Source organism: Topomyia yanbarensis, chromosome 2 (genome assembly GCF_030247195.1).
Source record: "Topomyia yanbarensis strain Yona2022 chromosome 2, ASM3024719v1, whole genome shotgun sequence".
In the NCBI taxonomy this organism is placed as follows: Eukaryota; Metazoa; Arthropoda; class Insecta; order Diptera; family Culicidae; genus Topomyia; species Topomyia yanbarensis.
The window spans coordinates 390,478,392-390,496,079 of record NC_080671.1 but is presented as its reverse complement, the minus strand read 5'-3'; the positions used below and the strand labels follow the sequence as shown (position 1 = coordinate 390,496,079).

The 17,688-nt window shown below is 40.4% G+C and overlaps 1 protein-coding gene across 6 annotated transcripts in view; it reads right to left on the bottom strand.

The window, feature by feature from the left end:
* Positions 1-2,589: 2,589 nt before the first annotated feature.
* Positions 2,590-17,688, bottom strand: part of LOC131684772 (uncharacterized) — a 736,395-nt gene continuing 721,296 nt past the window's right edge. For all 6 annotated transcript variants that reach the window (XM_058967908.1, XM_058967909.1, XM_058967910.1 and 3 more), the window contains one exon: positions 2,590-17,331. In XM_058967908.1, coding sequence (XP_058823891.1) covers positions 15,890-17,331 — 1,442 coding nt within the window. In that variant the 3' untranslated portion in view covers positions 2,590-15,889. The remainder of the gene's footprint in view (positions 17,332-17,688) is intronic.

The following is a 17,688-nucleotide window of genomic DNA, read 5'->3' as shown; positions in this document are numbered from 1 at the left end:
GCACCTTTTTTCAGTTCAATATTACCGTGGCTGTTTTTTCTTTTTCAAAATTGTAGAACTCGAATAATGATTTATTTTCCTGTATATAGTTGTCATGTGATGTATAATAATAAAATGTAATATATGCATTTAAAAGCTTTTAATGAATATAAACAACGCACACATTCTCGTGATTCATGATTGAGAAAGGCACAATTGCACCGCTAGGTGGATTAAAATAGGTTTTTCAGAACAGCAGATGGCATAGCACTGTGTCCTGGAGCATAAGACGTTTTGGTTTTCCGTATTGCAGAGAGAACCGATTGTACTGAAATAGTGAATACATCCATATCCACTGCACCAATGGGAACATCACGGGTCGCGTTTTCGAGCTCGATGGCAGATGTCACATCAGTCGTGAAGACACTTGAGAAGTAGCTGGCAAATAGGGAGCATTTTTCCACCGTTGTAGTCGCTACTTCGCCATTGTAGACCATCCTAGACGGAAGACCCGTTTCCTTTCTCTTCGTTTTAACAAAAGCCCAGAATCCCTTCGGATTTCGTCGTTGGATGCGGTTCACATATCCTATGTACAGCAATTTATTGTAACAGCGGTACTCATTACTGGCGAGTGCGAAAAAGCGGTTGAGAATAGGGCATCGACGATTTGTGTACGCTCGTAGGGCTTTGGCACGGATGCGTTTCAGATGCCGAAGCATTGCGTTCGACCAGGGATGCTTCCTGGGAGGTTGATAATTTGGAACAGATTTTTCAACACAGTCAAGGAGTAACCGATTATAGAGATCAACTGCAACATCTACATCCACTTGATCAAGTAGTACACGCCAGTCAATCAACAACAGTGAGCGGCGTAGAGGTACTAGATCAGTTTTGCGAAAATTACGATGATCCACAGCTAAAGCTTCTTCGTATAGTGGTGAACTAATGGTGGAAATGGATATTTCTAAAGCGGGATGATAGTTATCCAAAGGAACGATCACACTGGAAGCTTCGCACACATTACACTCAGGCAAAGTATTCTCATTGACGAAGACAAGGTCAAGAAAACGAGATTGATGGTTGGAAATCGTGCTTACTTGACTTAGTCCGTGAGAAGCCATCCCGTCCAGAAGTAAGCGGCTGGCAGGATTTGTTGTCGAGGATAACGGGTTAGAGTAAGCGTACCCACGTCCAGAAGAAACCCACATGAGTCCTGGTTGGTTGAAATCGCCAAGGACTATCATCACAGAGTTTAGATGGAACTGCGTATTAGAGCAATCAAGTCGTTTTTCTGGAGGAATGTAAACAGTTCCAATAAAGTAATTCTTCGTTTGCGTATTAATCTTCGTCCAAACTGCTTCAATGATTGATGTAAAATTATCTGACATAGGAAATTCAACAAGATTTGTAAAGCTTAGACTTGTAGTTATTCGATGAACAAAAAAAAAGGCAAAAAATTCGAGTTTCGGAAAATGGCTTCATGAAAACTAAAAAATCTCATATTTTACTGTAAAATTCGCTAACTTTTCTTCAAAGTAATAGGGAGAAAAAAATGTCGTTCAGTTTTCTGTGGTTCATCGACAGGCTACATATATTGTTCATTCTCATAAAAAAATATCAAGTCAATTCGTTGATTTGTTTTTGAGTTATCGTCATATCGTGTTCGCCAATTTAATTTGAAAAACGTGGTTTCGAGAAAAATGCTATTAAAGGGTGTCCCACATCAAATTACATCACGGAAAAACTGTTGTAGAAAATAACCCCGTTGGGTATTTTCTCTTAAAAATATGGGTAGAAGTAGTTTAGAGTGTATTGTTTACAGTGTTTTTATCGCGGTCAGTTTTTCAAAAATTCTGATTCCTGAACATGGCCACCGAGATTGCGGGAGACTGTTCTAGAGGTTCAATACTAACAATTAAGCGTATATAAAAAAATAAATCGATTTTTTGCCCACTACACCAGACGCCTCCCTTAAAACAGTAACTATTATTGACTCCATTTTTTTCATTCCGAGTGATTGTAAGTAATGGGCATGACGAAATAATATAACCTATGGGTGACGTATAAAGTATGTATTTAAAAATGAGTTCAACTAGTTTACACACTTATTAGGTTTTTTCGGCAATTGAAAATCAAGTAATTCTAGTGAAATTGTTCTTTGTTCGCAGGGTTAATTCAATATACTGGTAACAGGCGGTAATTGACTCGGACACTTTTTTTCTTCGGCATGTTTCATTGAGTGCCGGGTCGTGTCGTTCTTTCAACCGTGTTAAATATGTGAAACGAATCACATCCGAAAATAAGTTCGATTAATCGAATCCCAAATAATACTTACCAAATTCAGGTGAAGCGTAATCGAACAAAAAAACTGTACAAAAAGTGGAATACAGCAACAGCCCATACACACACAAGGATGACAGTCCTACCAAATTGATGCATTCGCATTATAGGAAATTAAGAGCTTAGATGACTTTTAGTAATAAGTGAAAAAGATGTATTTATTTGTATTTTCTAAAGTAAACAGCTACAATTAAAGAGTAATTTATTTTCAACAACTGCTACCGTTAGAGTGTTTCTTTTCCGTTCAATAATAATATAATAGAAAGTATGTAAATTTTCCGTAATATATGACTTTATTTCGCATCCGTTCTTCGTTCACAATCTTGGACCTGATTATTCATATCCCGTTGAAGTTTTTCTTCAGCACTATCTACTAAGTGGAACCGTTACCAGCGTCCTGTTTGATTGGGGTTTAAAAGAAATCTGAATTAAATATATGATTTGTTCTTCTTCTTTCTATTCACTGTACTTCGTTATATAACAAAGATTAATTGATATACATTAATGATGATGACAGAAAGGCAACAACTGGTATATGAAATGAATACGCATAACAAAGTACGTTGATACCGGTCGAAGCAACCTAACTAAGTGCATAGTTTTCAGTTACTTGAAAGCTAAACTTAATCAGAGGTTTTCATCGTTATATTTGTAATTTTCTCGAAACGTCGGATCACTAAATGTATTAACATCATCCCAGGGGTTCCGGGTTCGATTGCACCAGTTGGTGCCAAGTTTTGTAAACTTCGCAACACTCTCGCGTGCGTTCGTTCTCTTTCTTTCTCTCTCTCTCTCTCTCTCGTTTGTTTGCGATCGCGGCGGGGGGTGAAAAGTGGAAATAAATTACTTTACAGCTACTACAAACTACAGATTCATCAGATTGGGATCGCGTTCACAATTTTAACTTAAATGGTAGGTTTACCATCTCTTTTCCCCCATCCGGTTGGTACAGTTCAAATTCAGTCTTCAATATATACAGAATACGATTATTACATTGGAACATCCTAGCTAAAGTTTTATATCGCTCACGTTTCGTCCTAGCAAATTTTTTTTAACAAATGTAGTTACCCTAAAACTTATTAAGCTACGCCAAGGCGGAGAGATTTTTACAGCAAGAAAGTAACCATTAGCGGTAAGCATTCTTACCATTAAGTGTTTTGTTCGATTGTGACGTTTAGTGTGTATGTATATATGACTAAGGCCGGTGAGTGCTCCACACCGCCTGTTCTGTGATGTTTTTCCGATAGTTGTAGCAAATACAAATATGTTAATACGGAATGCTCTGATAATTTTTCGAGGACACATTTTATAACCCAGGTACAGCGATAAAGGTACACTGTCAGAGTGACAGCATACTTTGAGGAAATATTACCAAACTAGCAACCCAGATTTTGCTTTGCTGTTATGTTTGAAAATTTTTGACATTTAATTTCGATTGTGTTTTGATTTCGTCCAAATCTTCGGACCAAGAATTAATATTTCGGGTACCATCACTAGTACGGAGCTGATTTCCTCCAGAAGTGTAATTGTATAGACTCACGTTTAGTGGAAAGGTACCAGCTTTGGAAGTTCACTTTGCGAAAAACGACTTGATTGTATAAGAATTTCCGAAAGTCTGCGAGACGCGTTTGAACTGTTTTCTACAGTTGAATTTAATTTTTTTTTAATGCAAACAAGTAAGTTGTAACAGTTAAGATAGTGTCAGCGAGCCAATCGCGTGAAGCGGCAGGAACGGTTACCAATCACAAAGTCCCCAGTATCTAGGTGATTCCGCAAAACGATAGGCCCTACTGCAAACTACCCTTCAGAACTCTCCCGCTTAAGCGCCAGTATAGTTCAATGATGTACTGCGGTGGAGCATGTGTTTACCATCCCGGCTAAACCTCTCAGGGCAGGGCAGGTCAGGTACGATCTACTACAACCAACTCCAACTACAGGAAAATGAATTTGACGATGCAATCCAAAAAACCCAAACGATTGCCTGGATTGTGAAACGAGGACTATTGATATCTACAGGACGGTTTATTTTCTTTTGGCTTGACATAATTTAACCCTTTCACTTATTTCAAGTTGGGTCTGACCTGTTTGTTTCCGATGTTTATGTTGCTAGCCGGTTCCAGTGCTATCCAAGTAAGGCTATTCGAAGCTGGGTTTCTTTGCTTCGACTTGGTCGCCACCAAGGAGCGGTACACATCGTTTTAAACAGTCTTCGACGGGTGCCGGAGTTCAACGGCGTAATATGACGGCACGAGCGTTACTTGAATCGACGAGGTGCGTGATGCTGACCGATGGCGGCTGACTAGGATAATCGACAAGTGCACGATGTGGCTCGGAGAGACTTTCCGCTTTTCTGACGAGAAAAAAAGCTTCAGGCAAAAACGAGCAACTTCAAGCTTTGATTATGCTTTATGATTGCTTGCATTGGTTTACCTGTCTGGAATAGCAATAACTGTTCATTAAACTTTTATCTGCGCTACAATCTCTCGTCGTGGCTAATATCCTTAAATATCCTATTGTCAATATAGATTACGGTGCTCTTTTTATTCTAGCTTTTAAACTCACTTGGTCAGAGAGATAATCAGAATTTGAACCCCGTCTACGGGAGCTAAACTTCGGGGTGGCGTAAGTTGGAAATTGGTTACTAAACCCACCACCTCAACCTCATGTCGCTTGCATTGCTCAAGAGCTAGTGGGGAACCCATCTTATTCTATTTCTTTCTTTTAATTACTCATTCAATTGTTCATCACTAAATCAAACGTTTTTGAAGACAACAGCATTTATTAACAAAAATTGTGAATGTAAATACACAAGTCAAACGTATTTTCACATCGAATCCTCGGAACTCAGAATGACAATATTCCTTCAAACTTCCTGTCAAAATGTTCGACGATTAACCGTTATGTGTCCGACGCGGTACCCGGTTACCTTTTTAGGTTTCAATTAATGAAATTCCCATGTTTTAACCATAGCTGGAAATTGAAATTCTGTGACATGTTAGAACTTCACGAAGTGAAGCGGAGTGAGGACGTGCTCCTGAATTTTTTTACTACGTAACAGGCCGACGTGGGTACCCACAAAACTGAAATGCCAATAACTAAGATAATTTCCAGCCGATTTTGATACTTTTCGGTGTTTTGGATTCAGGAACTTATCCACTTTTAGACTTGGTAAAAAATGAATCCGGTTACATCATTCGGTTCCCGGGAATCCGGATTTCCGGAAGCATGCTCAGGTGCTGGGATACTATATGTGAATTTCAATAGAATACTGGCAATACGGGTATCAAAATTCTTGGAATTGCATCAGTAGCATATATCTCGTGGTTTTGGAACCATTTGGTGATTTGACCCCGGAACGGACATTCCGGAGCAGATTCCCGTGAGGCCGTGAGTGGCCATTCCATTCCAATTCCATTTTTCAAAATGCCATAGGGTCCCGTAACAATAAATAACAGACTTCTGAGACAATTTGAAGAGTTTTAATGCTCATATTGTTTGGACATTATTAAAATTTACAAATTTTACCCTAGTACTGGAACATTACTCCGGAAAATCCGGTTTACCAAGAACCGGATCCATTTATCCGGTTCAATTTTACAGAATCAAAAAGTGGACGAGTTCCTGAATCCAAAACATCTAAAAGTGTCCAAATCGGTTAAAAGAAGCCATAGTTATGAGCATTTCAATTTGTGGGTACCCGGGTAACCTCGTTGGCCTGTTAAAGGTGTTTTTTTTTTGTTGGACACATAACGGTTAAGCCACAGAGAACAGACATCCATGATCGAACAAAAATATTTAAAAACGTGTGTAAACATTTGAATTAATATACGAAAAACACTAGCGCCACCACACCAACCTATCCCAACTATCCCACTGAGACGCCCAAAAAATTGTTTCAAAATCGTTCAACACGGGTCCAACGATGGACGTTCGTTGAACGGTTATTTGGACGATGTCCAAATTGGTCCAACGAACGTCCTTCATTGGACGATTTTGAAACCAACCGTTCTTAGAGGGATCCGTCAAATCGATTCCGGAACCGGTTCGAAATCCTGGATGGATTCAGCATGGAATCTAGCTCAAAGAAAACAACCGATTCCGATTCTATCGGTTGACACATTTGAGCTGGAATTCATGCTGGAAGTCCGAATCGGTTCCGGACTAGTTAGACTGGGTAGAGGAATAACCGCTGTCAATTCTGTCGAACTCAGCCACAAAAAAACATGACGACAGTAGCGCACCTGGTTTAGATATCCAAACTATCTTCGAAACCGTTAAAGATTTTACACAAGTTGAATGCTGAAGATGGACGTCTGTTCTCTGTGGTTAAGCATAGAAACCCTCGTCGGCCTGTTACGTGGTAAAAAATTCAGAAACCTTACTATATCAACAATATTATTAACCCAAAAGCTTGATTTAGTAAAGTTCTAAAACGTCACAAAGTTTCAATTTCCAGCCATGGGTAAAACATTGGAATTCAACCCTCCGGCACATTTGTCTAAAACATGAATTCTGAGGAATACACAGTGGTTTGGCATTGGTAAATGTTTTTGCAACTAAATGATAATGAAAAATCCCAAAGTGTTGTACAAAGTACAACAGCGCGAGTGCTCAAGGGTTAATTAATTGCCACGTGTAGCACCTGGTGGTGTATTGAAATAAATTATAAAAATATGGTACAATGTCATCTTTAACCTGCACAGTGTTTGATGTGAGACGACATATCTCTCCTCAGAGCAAACGACTTTTCTCGCCTTATTCAGAAGTTACTTCGGGTTACATACGATTATTTAGTTGCAATAGGACATCTCACCCAAGTTGACTCTCAGAATTGGATGAGGAAAGTCACGTAGTGTGAAGTGAGATTTGTCGTTTCATACGCCGCGCAAGAGGGAGGTGTCTGTCTCACAGATGTGCATGAATAAAAAATCCTTTTGCATGCCAGGCCTACAATTGCTAAAATGAGGCTCAAAATGGGTAACCCCTGTTCATGGTAGGTGAGTACTCATTGAACAATGCCGGATAGACACTACTTGCATAGAATATGAGAGTGGCGCTATGGGCGAAGCTAGTGTGATGCGGTTTGTCCAGTCCAAGGTCCAAAGCGGCGCAAAACCACTGTAGTTCCGTTACACCAAGTGGCTGGCAATTCTCCGTCGGAAGCGCAGGCATATCCGTGATCGACTTATTTGCTCGATATACTCAAATATAGGGGTTAGGTTTAGATAGCACACAAAAAGCACTTTCTGGGGCATAATACAGCATAAGTTAGGTGGAACATCTTTTTTTCTTAGTTCCCCTTGGGGTGGAGCTTCCCCTTGTTTGTCGTCATTGGTGTTTCCTAAATTAAGTAATTTAAAACAATTGAAAACAACCGTTTTCGAAAATGCTGCGATTCGGAACAATTACCAATATTACAGTTTCCAAAATGCCATGTATTTTACCGGTTCACAAAGAAATCCAGATTGAAAATGAGTGATGTCAAAATCTTTATTTGTTAACCAGCCAGGTTAAAGGTTTGGTGAAAATGGACAGTTCCTGTCCTTGCTGGGTAGCCTATTATGTATTATACATGACTAATTTCGTCCAAGCATCGTGTCTTGACTACATGGCGGGATTATGTTCAAGCTTAAGAAATTACGTTTCATTTTTAAATTCACCACACAAATCATGAAAAATACATTTTTTCTGCAAAATGCTAATGTTACGTCAAAAATAAAAATGAAAACAAACAGTTTGCTTGGATTAGATATCGTTGCCAGTTTTAATTATTTTTAACAATTGTGAACTGTCAAGAGGATACGGATGCATTGGGTAGTAAAATTAGCCTGCTTGGTGAGCCAAAAACTGAAGATGCATTTGTATGGGACCTTGGCGTATTTAATTTGTATTTGGTTGTAGTCTAGTTAGTAGGTGTACGTTGATTTTTGTCGGGTCGAAGCTTACCTATTTAATTGTATACGTTGATCGTAGTAGGCTTTACAGACGCGCACAGGAAGGGTATTCTCAAATGGGGGGAGCCGAAGAGCTTTGCTCTCACTGGAGGGCCCACGGATTGACAGATTTTCTGATAGTCTATGACGAGTTATGTCGAGTTTAAGCATTTAATATAAATCGATACTAGCGTAACTGAACATCACCTGCTAAAGCTATGACTATACATTTGCGTCTACTTGTACGGAATTTGATAGTAGGATCGTCGTGGTAAATATATGCGAACGTGTTTTTGATAAGCATCGGTTAGAGGAAGGCTAACCCCGCGAGCTCAATAAAAAGGTGTGTTGGGTTCTGTTGAGGTTTTTCCCGGCGATTTTTGGCGAAAGTTTAGTGGTAGTGCCGGTCAATTCATCGATGGAATAATTGAACAAATGTGGATGGGTTTTTATCTGGTCTGGAGTAAACATCCCAATTTTTTGTTTATCAGCGTCATTTCAGTCGAGAACGGGACCTGTCAATGATACTCAGTCGAGAAGGATTCAAAGAGACAGGCTCGTAGTCGAGTGGAATGACACTGACTGATACATGATAAATAACCGATTGATATGTCGTGGCGTTATTCTTTATTCAGAGATTTAGCGTCATTGGCCAGGAGTAAAGGAATATCGTGAGTTTCATTTCATTCTGGAGTCGGACCCCTCGTCGTTGACAGTTTGGGCAGATGGTAACACTGGCGAGTAAGAAAAGCGACGAATGATTGCGATGCTGAGGTCGATTGAGTAAATTTACGTAGAGTTATTAATCTGTATTATTAGTACGTTTTCGAAACCCGTACAAATTTACGACGAGACAGTGGATGCGAGGTAAGAATTTTGTCTTATAATATTCGAAAAAACTGTAAATCTGGGTCCGGCTTAGGTTCACTATTGAGCAGCTTATAAAAAACAAATCATTTTCAGTGGCGATTGCGCTAGTGGTTTGTAGTGTGGCGTGATTATTTGCGGCTGTATTGGTTAAATGATTTGAATCAGATACACACTGATGACGGTGATGACTGTTGGTAGAATTTCGTATCAGAAATGTAAGGAAGGGGAACGTTTCATTAATTATATTCTACGATTACTGCAGCAGATGTCAGACTGCGGATTTGATAAATACCTAGAGGATGGAAAGGTATCATTGAAGGAGTCGTTGGCTGAGATCGACTCTTTCCCGAGCAAAGTCGAACATCAAAATTACAACAAGTAGAAATCATATTTTGATAATAGCATCAAATTGAAAACTTATTTTACTATCAGTTTTAGATTTTTTAAATATGACATCAAATTTTGATCTCATATTGCTATCCTTGTTTCTTAGAAGAATGTTCTATGTTTATATTTCTTTGTTGAAACATCAAAGTGAATACATATTTTGTTATCAAAAAAAATTAACATCTCAATGAGCTTTCAATTTACTCTCACTGATAGCAGAATTAGTTTTCTGTTTGATGTCATAGGACAGTTTTGCTGCACTCCATTTTGATCATTTAACCGTTAAAACGACCAAAACGACAACAACCTGTGTAATCATTTGCCGAACATCACAACATCAAGTTTAGTTTTCAATTTGTTGTCAGACCCTGCTCGGGTTGGGTGTTGCATTGGAAGGGGTGGATCAACAACTTGAAGACTTTGGAGGAAGATTCAAGTCGACAGAAACGGATCAGAACATAGCGGAATCTCAGATCGGGAATGTGGCCAAAAAATCAATTTGTCCAAGTTATTCGGTCAGACAGTCAAGGACCGGGATAGACTACATACGTACAAATCGTGACCAATGGCAAAATACGGTGGGAGTCATGGACCCGGAAACTGTACACCCAGTTGCTGACGAAGCATCATTGTCTCATCACAGATGATGAGACTTACGTCAAGGCAGACTTCCGGTAGCTTCCGGGGCTTTCCAGCACAAGTTTGATGTTCCGGAGGAAGTAAGGAAGGTGAAATGTTCAAGGTTTGCCAATAAAAATATGTGATTTGGCAAGCGCTCTGCTCATGTGGCAAACGCAGTGCGCCGTTCGTAACCACCGAAACTGTAAACTGGGAGATCTACCTCAAGGAGTGAATACAGAAGTTTATGCTTCCTCTGGCTGGATCTAGCTTCATGCCACTATTCAAATGTTGTCCTGGAGTGGTACAAAGCCACCGGGGTCACTTTCGTATCCAAGAACATAAGCCCCTAACCCCCCAACGTACCGAGACTAAGACTCATCGAAAAATACTTCGGCAATTATGAAGCATGCACTACGTAAGAGTCCCAAGGAGGTCAAATCTGAGGAAAACATGAAAAAAGTACAGAAGAAGCTGCAGCTGTGCGATCGCATGATTATGGTATAGGAGTTGAATGAAATAAATATGCCAAAAGCTTACTAATGGGTTATATTTTATTGTATGAAAATTTAACAAGGATAGGTCCTCTAGGTAATTTTCTACAGCGTTTTTTTTCCGTGATGCAATTTGATGTGGGACACCCTTTATAGTGGCCAATGAACTCTCCAGGTGCGACGATGCGTTTTTGAGATCCAACAGGATAGTACAGAAACTTTATACACAGACTAGCGAAGTGTCAAATATTGTGATCAAACGGACTGTCAAATATTGCAGCCCACCGAGCATAGTCAGGTCAATATTTGACCGAAAGTCAATATTTAGCCGAAAGTTCATATTTAGCCGAGATTCCATATTTGGTCGAAAGTCCATTTTTGGCCGAAAGTCCATATTTGGTTGAAAGTCCATATTTGGCTGAAATCTAAAATTTGGTTGAAAGCCCATATTTGGCCGATAGTCAATATTTGACCAAAAGTCAATATTTGGCCGAAAGTCCATATTTGGTCGAAAGTGCACATTTGGCTTAAGTTCATATTTGTCCGAAAGCTAATATGTTACCGAAAGCCAATATTTGACCGGAAGCCAATATTTTGCCGAAAGCCAATATTTGTCCGAAAACCAATATTTGGCCGAAAGTTAATATTTGGTCGAAAGTCAATATTTAGTCGAATGTCCATATTTGGCCGAAAGTCAATATTTGGCTAAAAGTCCATATTAGGTCGAAAGTTTTTGTTTGGCTGAAAGTCCATATTTGGCCGAAGCTTATATTCGGCCGAGGCTTATATTTGACCGAAAGTCAATACTTGACAGAAAGTCAATATTTGACCGAAAGTCAATATTTGACCGAAAGCCAATATTTGACCGAAAGTCAATTTTTGGCCGGAAGTCAATATTTAGCCGAAAGTCAATATTTGGCCGAAAGTCAATATTTCGACGAAAGCCAATATTTGTCCGAAAGTCTATATTTGGCCAAAAATCCATATTTGGTCGAAATACCATATTTGGCCGAAAGTTTTTATTTGGCCGAAGCTTATATTTGGCCGAAGCTCATATTTGGCCGAAGCTCATATTTGGCCGAAAGTCCATATTTGGCCGAAATCCAATATTTGGCCGAAAGCCAATACTTGACCGAAAGCCAATATTTGGCTTAAAGTCAATATTTAACCGAAAGCCAATATTTGGCCGAAAGTCAATATTTAGTCGAAAGTCAATATTTGGCCGAAAGTCAATATTTAGACTAAAGCCAATATTTGTCCGAAAGTCCATATTTATCCGAAAATCTATATTTGGCCAAAAATTCATATTTGGTCGAACGTCCATATTTGGCCGAAAGACCATATTTGGCCGAAAGTTTTTATTTGGCCGAAGCTTATATTTGGCCGAAGCACATATTTGGCCGAAAGTCAATATTTGGCCGAAAGTCAATATTTGGCCGAAAGTCAATATTTGGCCGAAAGTCAATATTTGGCCGAAAGTCAATATTTGGCCGAAAGTCAATATATGGTCGAAAGTCAATATTTGGCCGAAAGTCAATATTTGGCCGAAAGTCAAAATTTGGCCGAAAGTCAAAATTTGGCCGAAAGTCAAAATTTGGCCGAAAGTCAAAATTTGGCCGAAAGTCAAAATTTGGCCGAAAGTCAAAATTTGGCCGAAAGTCAAAATTTGGCCGAAAGTCAAAATTTGGCCGAAAGTCAAAATTTGGCCGAAAGTCAAAATTTGGCCGAAAGTCAAAATTTGGCCGAAAGTTAAAATTTGGCCGAAAGTTAAAATTTGGCCGAAACTCAAAATTTGGCCGAAAGTCAAAATTTGTTCGAAAGTCAAAATTTGGCCGAAAGTCAAAATTTGGCCGAAAGTCAAAATTTGGCCGAAAGTCAATATTTGGCCGAAAGTCAATATTTGGCCGAAAGTCAATATTTGGCCGAAAGTCATTATTTGGCCGAAAGTCATTATTTGGCCGAAAGTCATTATTTGGCCGAAAGTCATTATTTGGCCGAAAGTCATTATTTGGCCGAAAGCCATTATTTGGCCGAAAGTCATTATTTGGCCGAAAGTCAATATTTGGCCGAAAGTCAATATTTGGCCGAAAGTCAATATTTGGCCGAAAGTCAATATTTGGCCGAAAGTCTATATTTGGCCGAAAGTTCATATTTGGCCGAAGCTTATATTTGGCCGAAAGTTCATATTTGGCCGAAGCTTATATTTGGCCGAAGCTCATATTTGGCCGAAATTCAATATTTGGCCGAAATCCAATATTTGGCCGAAATCAAATATTTGGCCGAAAGTCAAAATTTGGCCGAAAGTCAAAATTTGGCCGAAAGTCAATATTTGGCCGAAAGTCAATATTTGGCCGAAAGTCAATATTTGGCCGAAAGTCATTATTTGGCCGAAAGTCATTATTTGGCCGAAAGTCATTATTTGGCCGAAAGTCATTATTTGGCCGAAAGTCAATATTTGGCCGAAAGTCAATATTTGGCCGAAAGTCAATATTTGGCCGAAAGTCTATATTTGGCCGAAAGTTCATATTTAGCCGAAGCTTATATTTGGCCGAAAGTTCATATTTGGCCGAAGCTCATATTTGGCCGAAATTCAATATTTGGCCGAAATTCAATGTTTGGCCGAAAGCCAATATTTGGCCGAAAGCCAATACTTGGCCGAAAGCCAATCTACGTAGTATACAGTCGTTTCATCGAGATTCATGGAATGATTTCATCTACTGCTAAGGATATCATTGAGTAGCTCTCCAAAATTTATTTTGCCGATATGGTGTTCCTATGACATAGAGTTCTATGCAAATCATCTCACACACACTAATTGGATGATTGTTTTCCTCCTGTCATATATAAAACTGTCAGCCAATTTAAACGTTTGAAATAGCTCGTCTGTAGCATTTATAATGGTGTTGAAATGCTCTCTGTCGCTTCAAAACTCTTTCCGGAGACATACAATAGCGGTTGGTTAGGTTCCATCATGAAAATAATACGACCGAGAAGCTATTTTCGATTTGTTTTTCTCAGCCCCGTGGAAACTGTTTGTTGCTTGAAGCTGCCACCAAATACCAGTAGCGGTAGCTACGTTTCAAATGTTCAAGATCTGTTCATATCAACTGTACAACACTGAGTAGAAGTTGGATTTAAAACTAGTAATTATTAACAATGTATGAAAAATCGCGCTTTCTCTTGCATCGCCTCTTCTCCACAAAATCCGAGCGCTTTTATCACCTGAGTACCAATTAAGCACATCAAAATGACGTTTGTTTACATTCGATAAGTTTCAGATCGAGTTAACATCATTGGCTCGTAGCGATGTGAACGTTGCTTAAAGTGCGTTCGCTGTCATTTTTGGCAACTAGCCGAGCCAGGAAGCCAGCCTATGTTGGCTTCACTCATTTTTAAAAGAAACGTCAAAACATTCACCCTCTTGGCTTTTCTCCACCTATGACAGGTGGAGGAAAACAAATCGTTGAACACACTAATACAGTTTCAGATTCAAATCGGCATCCCCGTATCCATTGACAATGACTCTATAGAAGCTCGCTTACATGACTTATCCCCACGCACCCCTGACATCGTGATTGAAAAATATATGTCAAGATACGGAGCGGTGGATTCCGTCACAGTTGATCTTCCCGGGTTTTTCAAATAGTGTTCGTATGGAGAGAATGCGTCCGATCAAACCAATCCCTTCATACGTGACCATTTTAAGCAGATTAACCGAAAATGAGACTTAATCAGAGAACGTTGGTCACGCACCCAGGTCAAATTCTGTACTGAAACACTACACCAACGGAAAACCTTGCTCAGAAGCTGCTAAGGAAAGTCCGCCTACTACAATCAAAAACAGCACGCAATCAACTTATGATAAACCACAAAAGGCTGCAACCAAATATCTACGGATATGATAACATATAGGCTATAACAAAATGGCGGAGGTGGAGAGACAGAACCAATCATTTCTGAAACGGTTGAAAATTGCCCAAGAACTCGGGCTGAAATGTCGGGAAGTTTTTGATCAGTACATCCTATCTTTACATTCTATCTCTCATCCAATGACGGAGCGATCTCCATTCACAGCATTCACTTCTACGTCATGAATAGCCCAGGCAAGTTACTTGGAACCGTTGCTGTTTCTGCTTTACTTCAATGACTTGTATTTAGTGCTAAAGACTTCCCGTCGGCCCATCGCAGACAATCTCAAAATATATCGTCTCATCTGCTCAATTGAGGATTGTAGGATGAGACGATTGCATACCTTCGATGATTTTGGTATAGAAAGAAACGCGTGTCAGTAAATCAAGAAGTGCTCGAAAGCTCATGAGATTCTGACAGAGCTCTGCCTGTGAGACTAGAAAGCGTTCGTTTAAGAAAGGGAAGATCTTTACACTGTCCTGGGGTTTTGCTATACAAATAGTCACCCTACATAAAAAATCGAGAGCATGACCGTCCTGCTAATATTCAGGCTTCTTGTCATTTTTCCACTAAACTTATATGTAATGATTCCTCCTCACCTTTCGTAGCAACAAATTGAAAATAGAATATTTCCCAGCCTATTTACTCGATATAAACCCATAAATTTCCGTAAGTAGCAAAACATTCAAACTATTCTCCAAAAACCGCCTCAATACCCCCAACAGAATCCTCGGGAGGAGCATATAGTAGCAGTAGCTAACAAAAGGCACACCGGCTAATCATAATAACTGATCTGTGTTCTAGTGTCAACATGTCTAACACGTGACTTTTTCTTGCCCTTTCCCTCTTGCTAAACGGGCCTTACGCTAATAGTCTATAATAGTTGTGGTAAACAGTAGCTAGCTTTGCAGTAGTTAATAAGAAATCACACAGCTCCGTGGTTTTTTTTTCAGCGAAAAGACGAAAAAACATTTGATTTTAAATCGATTCCTGCCATACATATATGCATAAATTACGTTGACTGCCTAAGTAGTAGTAGGTTGATTGCAATAATAATTCCAATAAAGGGGAAAAAGTCTCCACGCTCGCTATGATAACATTGTGCCTCCATCTACACTTCGAATCGATCGTTCATTTATTCGGATTGAACTGTACAGGGAAAATGCGGGCATGCCGCTTTCACCGGCGTAGATCACAGCACTGCCGCTCCTGTCCTCCGGTGGCAGCACCGGTTGTATTAGGAAAGTATTTCAGTGTCAGCCTGCTGTTGCTGCTGCTGGGATCGTGTCGCCGTTGGTCAATCGAATAAATGAACAAACGTAACTAGAGATTAAACATATGCCTAAGCTTCTGCAACAATCACCGCTTATACAGGGAGTCTTTCCCGCGGCCCACGCCTCCGATCGCCGACGATGGCCGGAAGAAGCCCAGCAGATCCAGCGTGCGGCGCGTTCGCTGGATCAGTTCGTCCTTGTACTTCCATATCGTGGTGTCACGAACCTGGTTCTCTTTGAACTCCTCACAGCTCTTCTTGAGCGTACGAACGCAATCGGCACGGTAGTGCTGAAGCTGTGCATCATCCGTACTGACCGGATAGGAATGGCAGGCTCCACCCAAGCAGGCGATCGGGAAATGGTTGTGCAGCGTCAGAACCCGTTCCGGGTTGTGGAAGCACTTTACGTACTGGTTAGGTTTGGTGTAATTTTTGGCTCGCTGCACATGCTGCAGCATGTGCATGTAGCGCGGTGTATCCTTGATCCAGTCGTGATCGTGCTGATCCTGGTCAAAGAAGTACACATTCCGCACATTGTAACTCGGATAGGTGTCGTTCTTGAGCTTCATACCTTTTTCCACGACCCGTTGCATTAAGTCGTGCCAGGTTCGATCTTCATCCATCTTAGGCATTATCACCTCATCAATATCGAGCAACGCGATGAATTCGTATTTGTACATGTTCTTGTACAGACAGTCGTTGTACGGGATCAACTCATTCTGTCGCTTGTGGGTGGTTTTCTTCGATAGGAACAAATGCTGGAAACCGGGGACGTTCGGTTGCCCCCCGGGCAACGTCAGCGGGGTAACGTGAACTCGATCCTGTTCCTCGTAGTACCGCAGCACCTTGGAGATATTCGGATGCACCTGTAGCTCATAGAAAAATATCTTATCTGCTCCTAAGATCCCTAACAGCTCGATCCACTCTACTAGTCGAACCGATAAGTCATCATACAAAAAGTCTAATCCTTTCACACAAACAGCGAATCCTTTCTTTTTATCGTCCAGGGGCCGATTATACAACACCCGTAGGTTGTTGGTCGCCGTATCGCATTGCTTTTCTACCAGCGATACCGAAGCCGGTACCAACCCTCGGAACGGTTTCGGTATCTGGCAAGCAATCAGATATGGCTGATAGATGCCCTGTTTGTAGTTACCCCACTTGTTGAACCAGATGTACTTGTACTCGAACGTTTTCACGATGAAGGGTTCCTTCTGACCGTCGAACCACAGCTGACAGAACGTTTTCACCTTGGGTTCGATTCGATCGATCATCCCCAGGATTCGCACCGCCGGACCGATCCGGGAACGCTTTCGGATATCGTAGTATGCACCGAAAAGTTGGAACGTTCCGTTCGTACTCCGCAGCGTCTGCCAGTAGATGTTGTTGAACTCCAGCTCGAAGATCGAGGGGTACTTGGCGCAGGAGACCTTCTTCTGGACGGCATTCTTGTGCTTGCTCCAGTAGGCAATCGGTAGCGAGGGGATGCGTGATTCCACGTCCCGTACCAGCTGTTCGTCGTCGATGACTGGAAGTGGAAGAGAAGAGGGTGAAAAATTAGATCAATCAAACGTTGTAGATAAGCTAGTTTGTTGTGAGGTTACAAGTGGGTGATAATTAGAGGACAACAAAAACATATCATGAGTACTCAGAAGCTCAGCTTAAGTGTCGCTTGTTGAAAAATTACTTGGGCTCAGAATTTCTGTTTTACAACCAGCACTAGAAAAATTCGTCATAATATGACTACTCGAGATATTGCAACTAAAATCCCATCCATAATAGTAGGGGAGAGTGGGTACGCGTGATCCCACTTTTATTTTTTTATGAAATAAAAAAATTTAATTGCAAAATTCGCCATCTTGTAGTCAATTCGAATTGCTAGAGC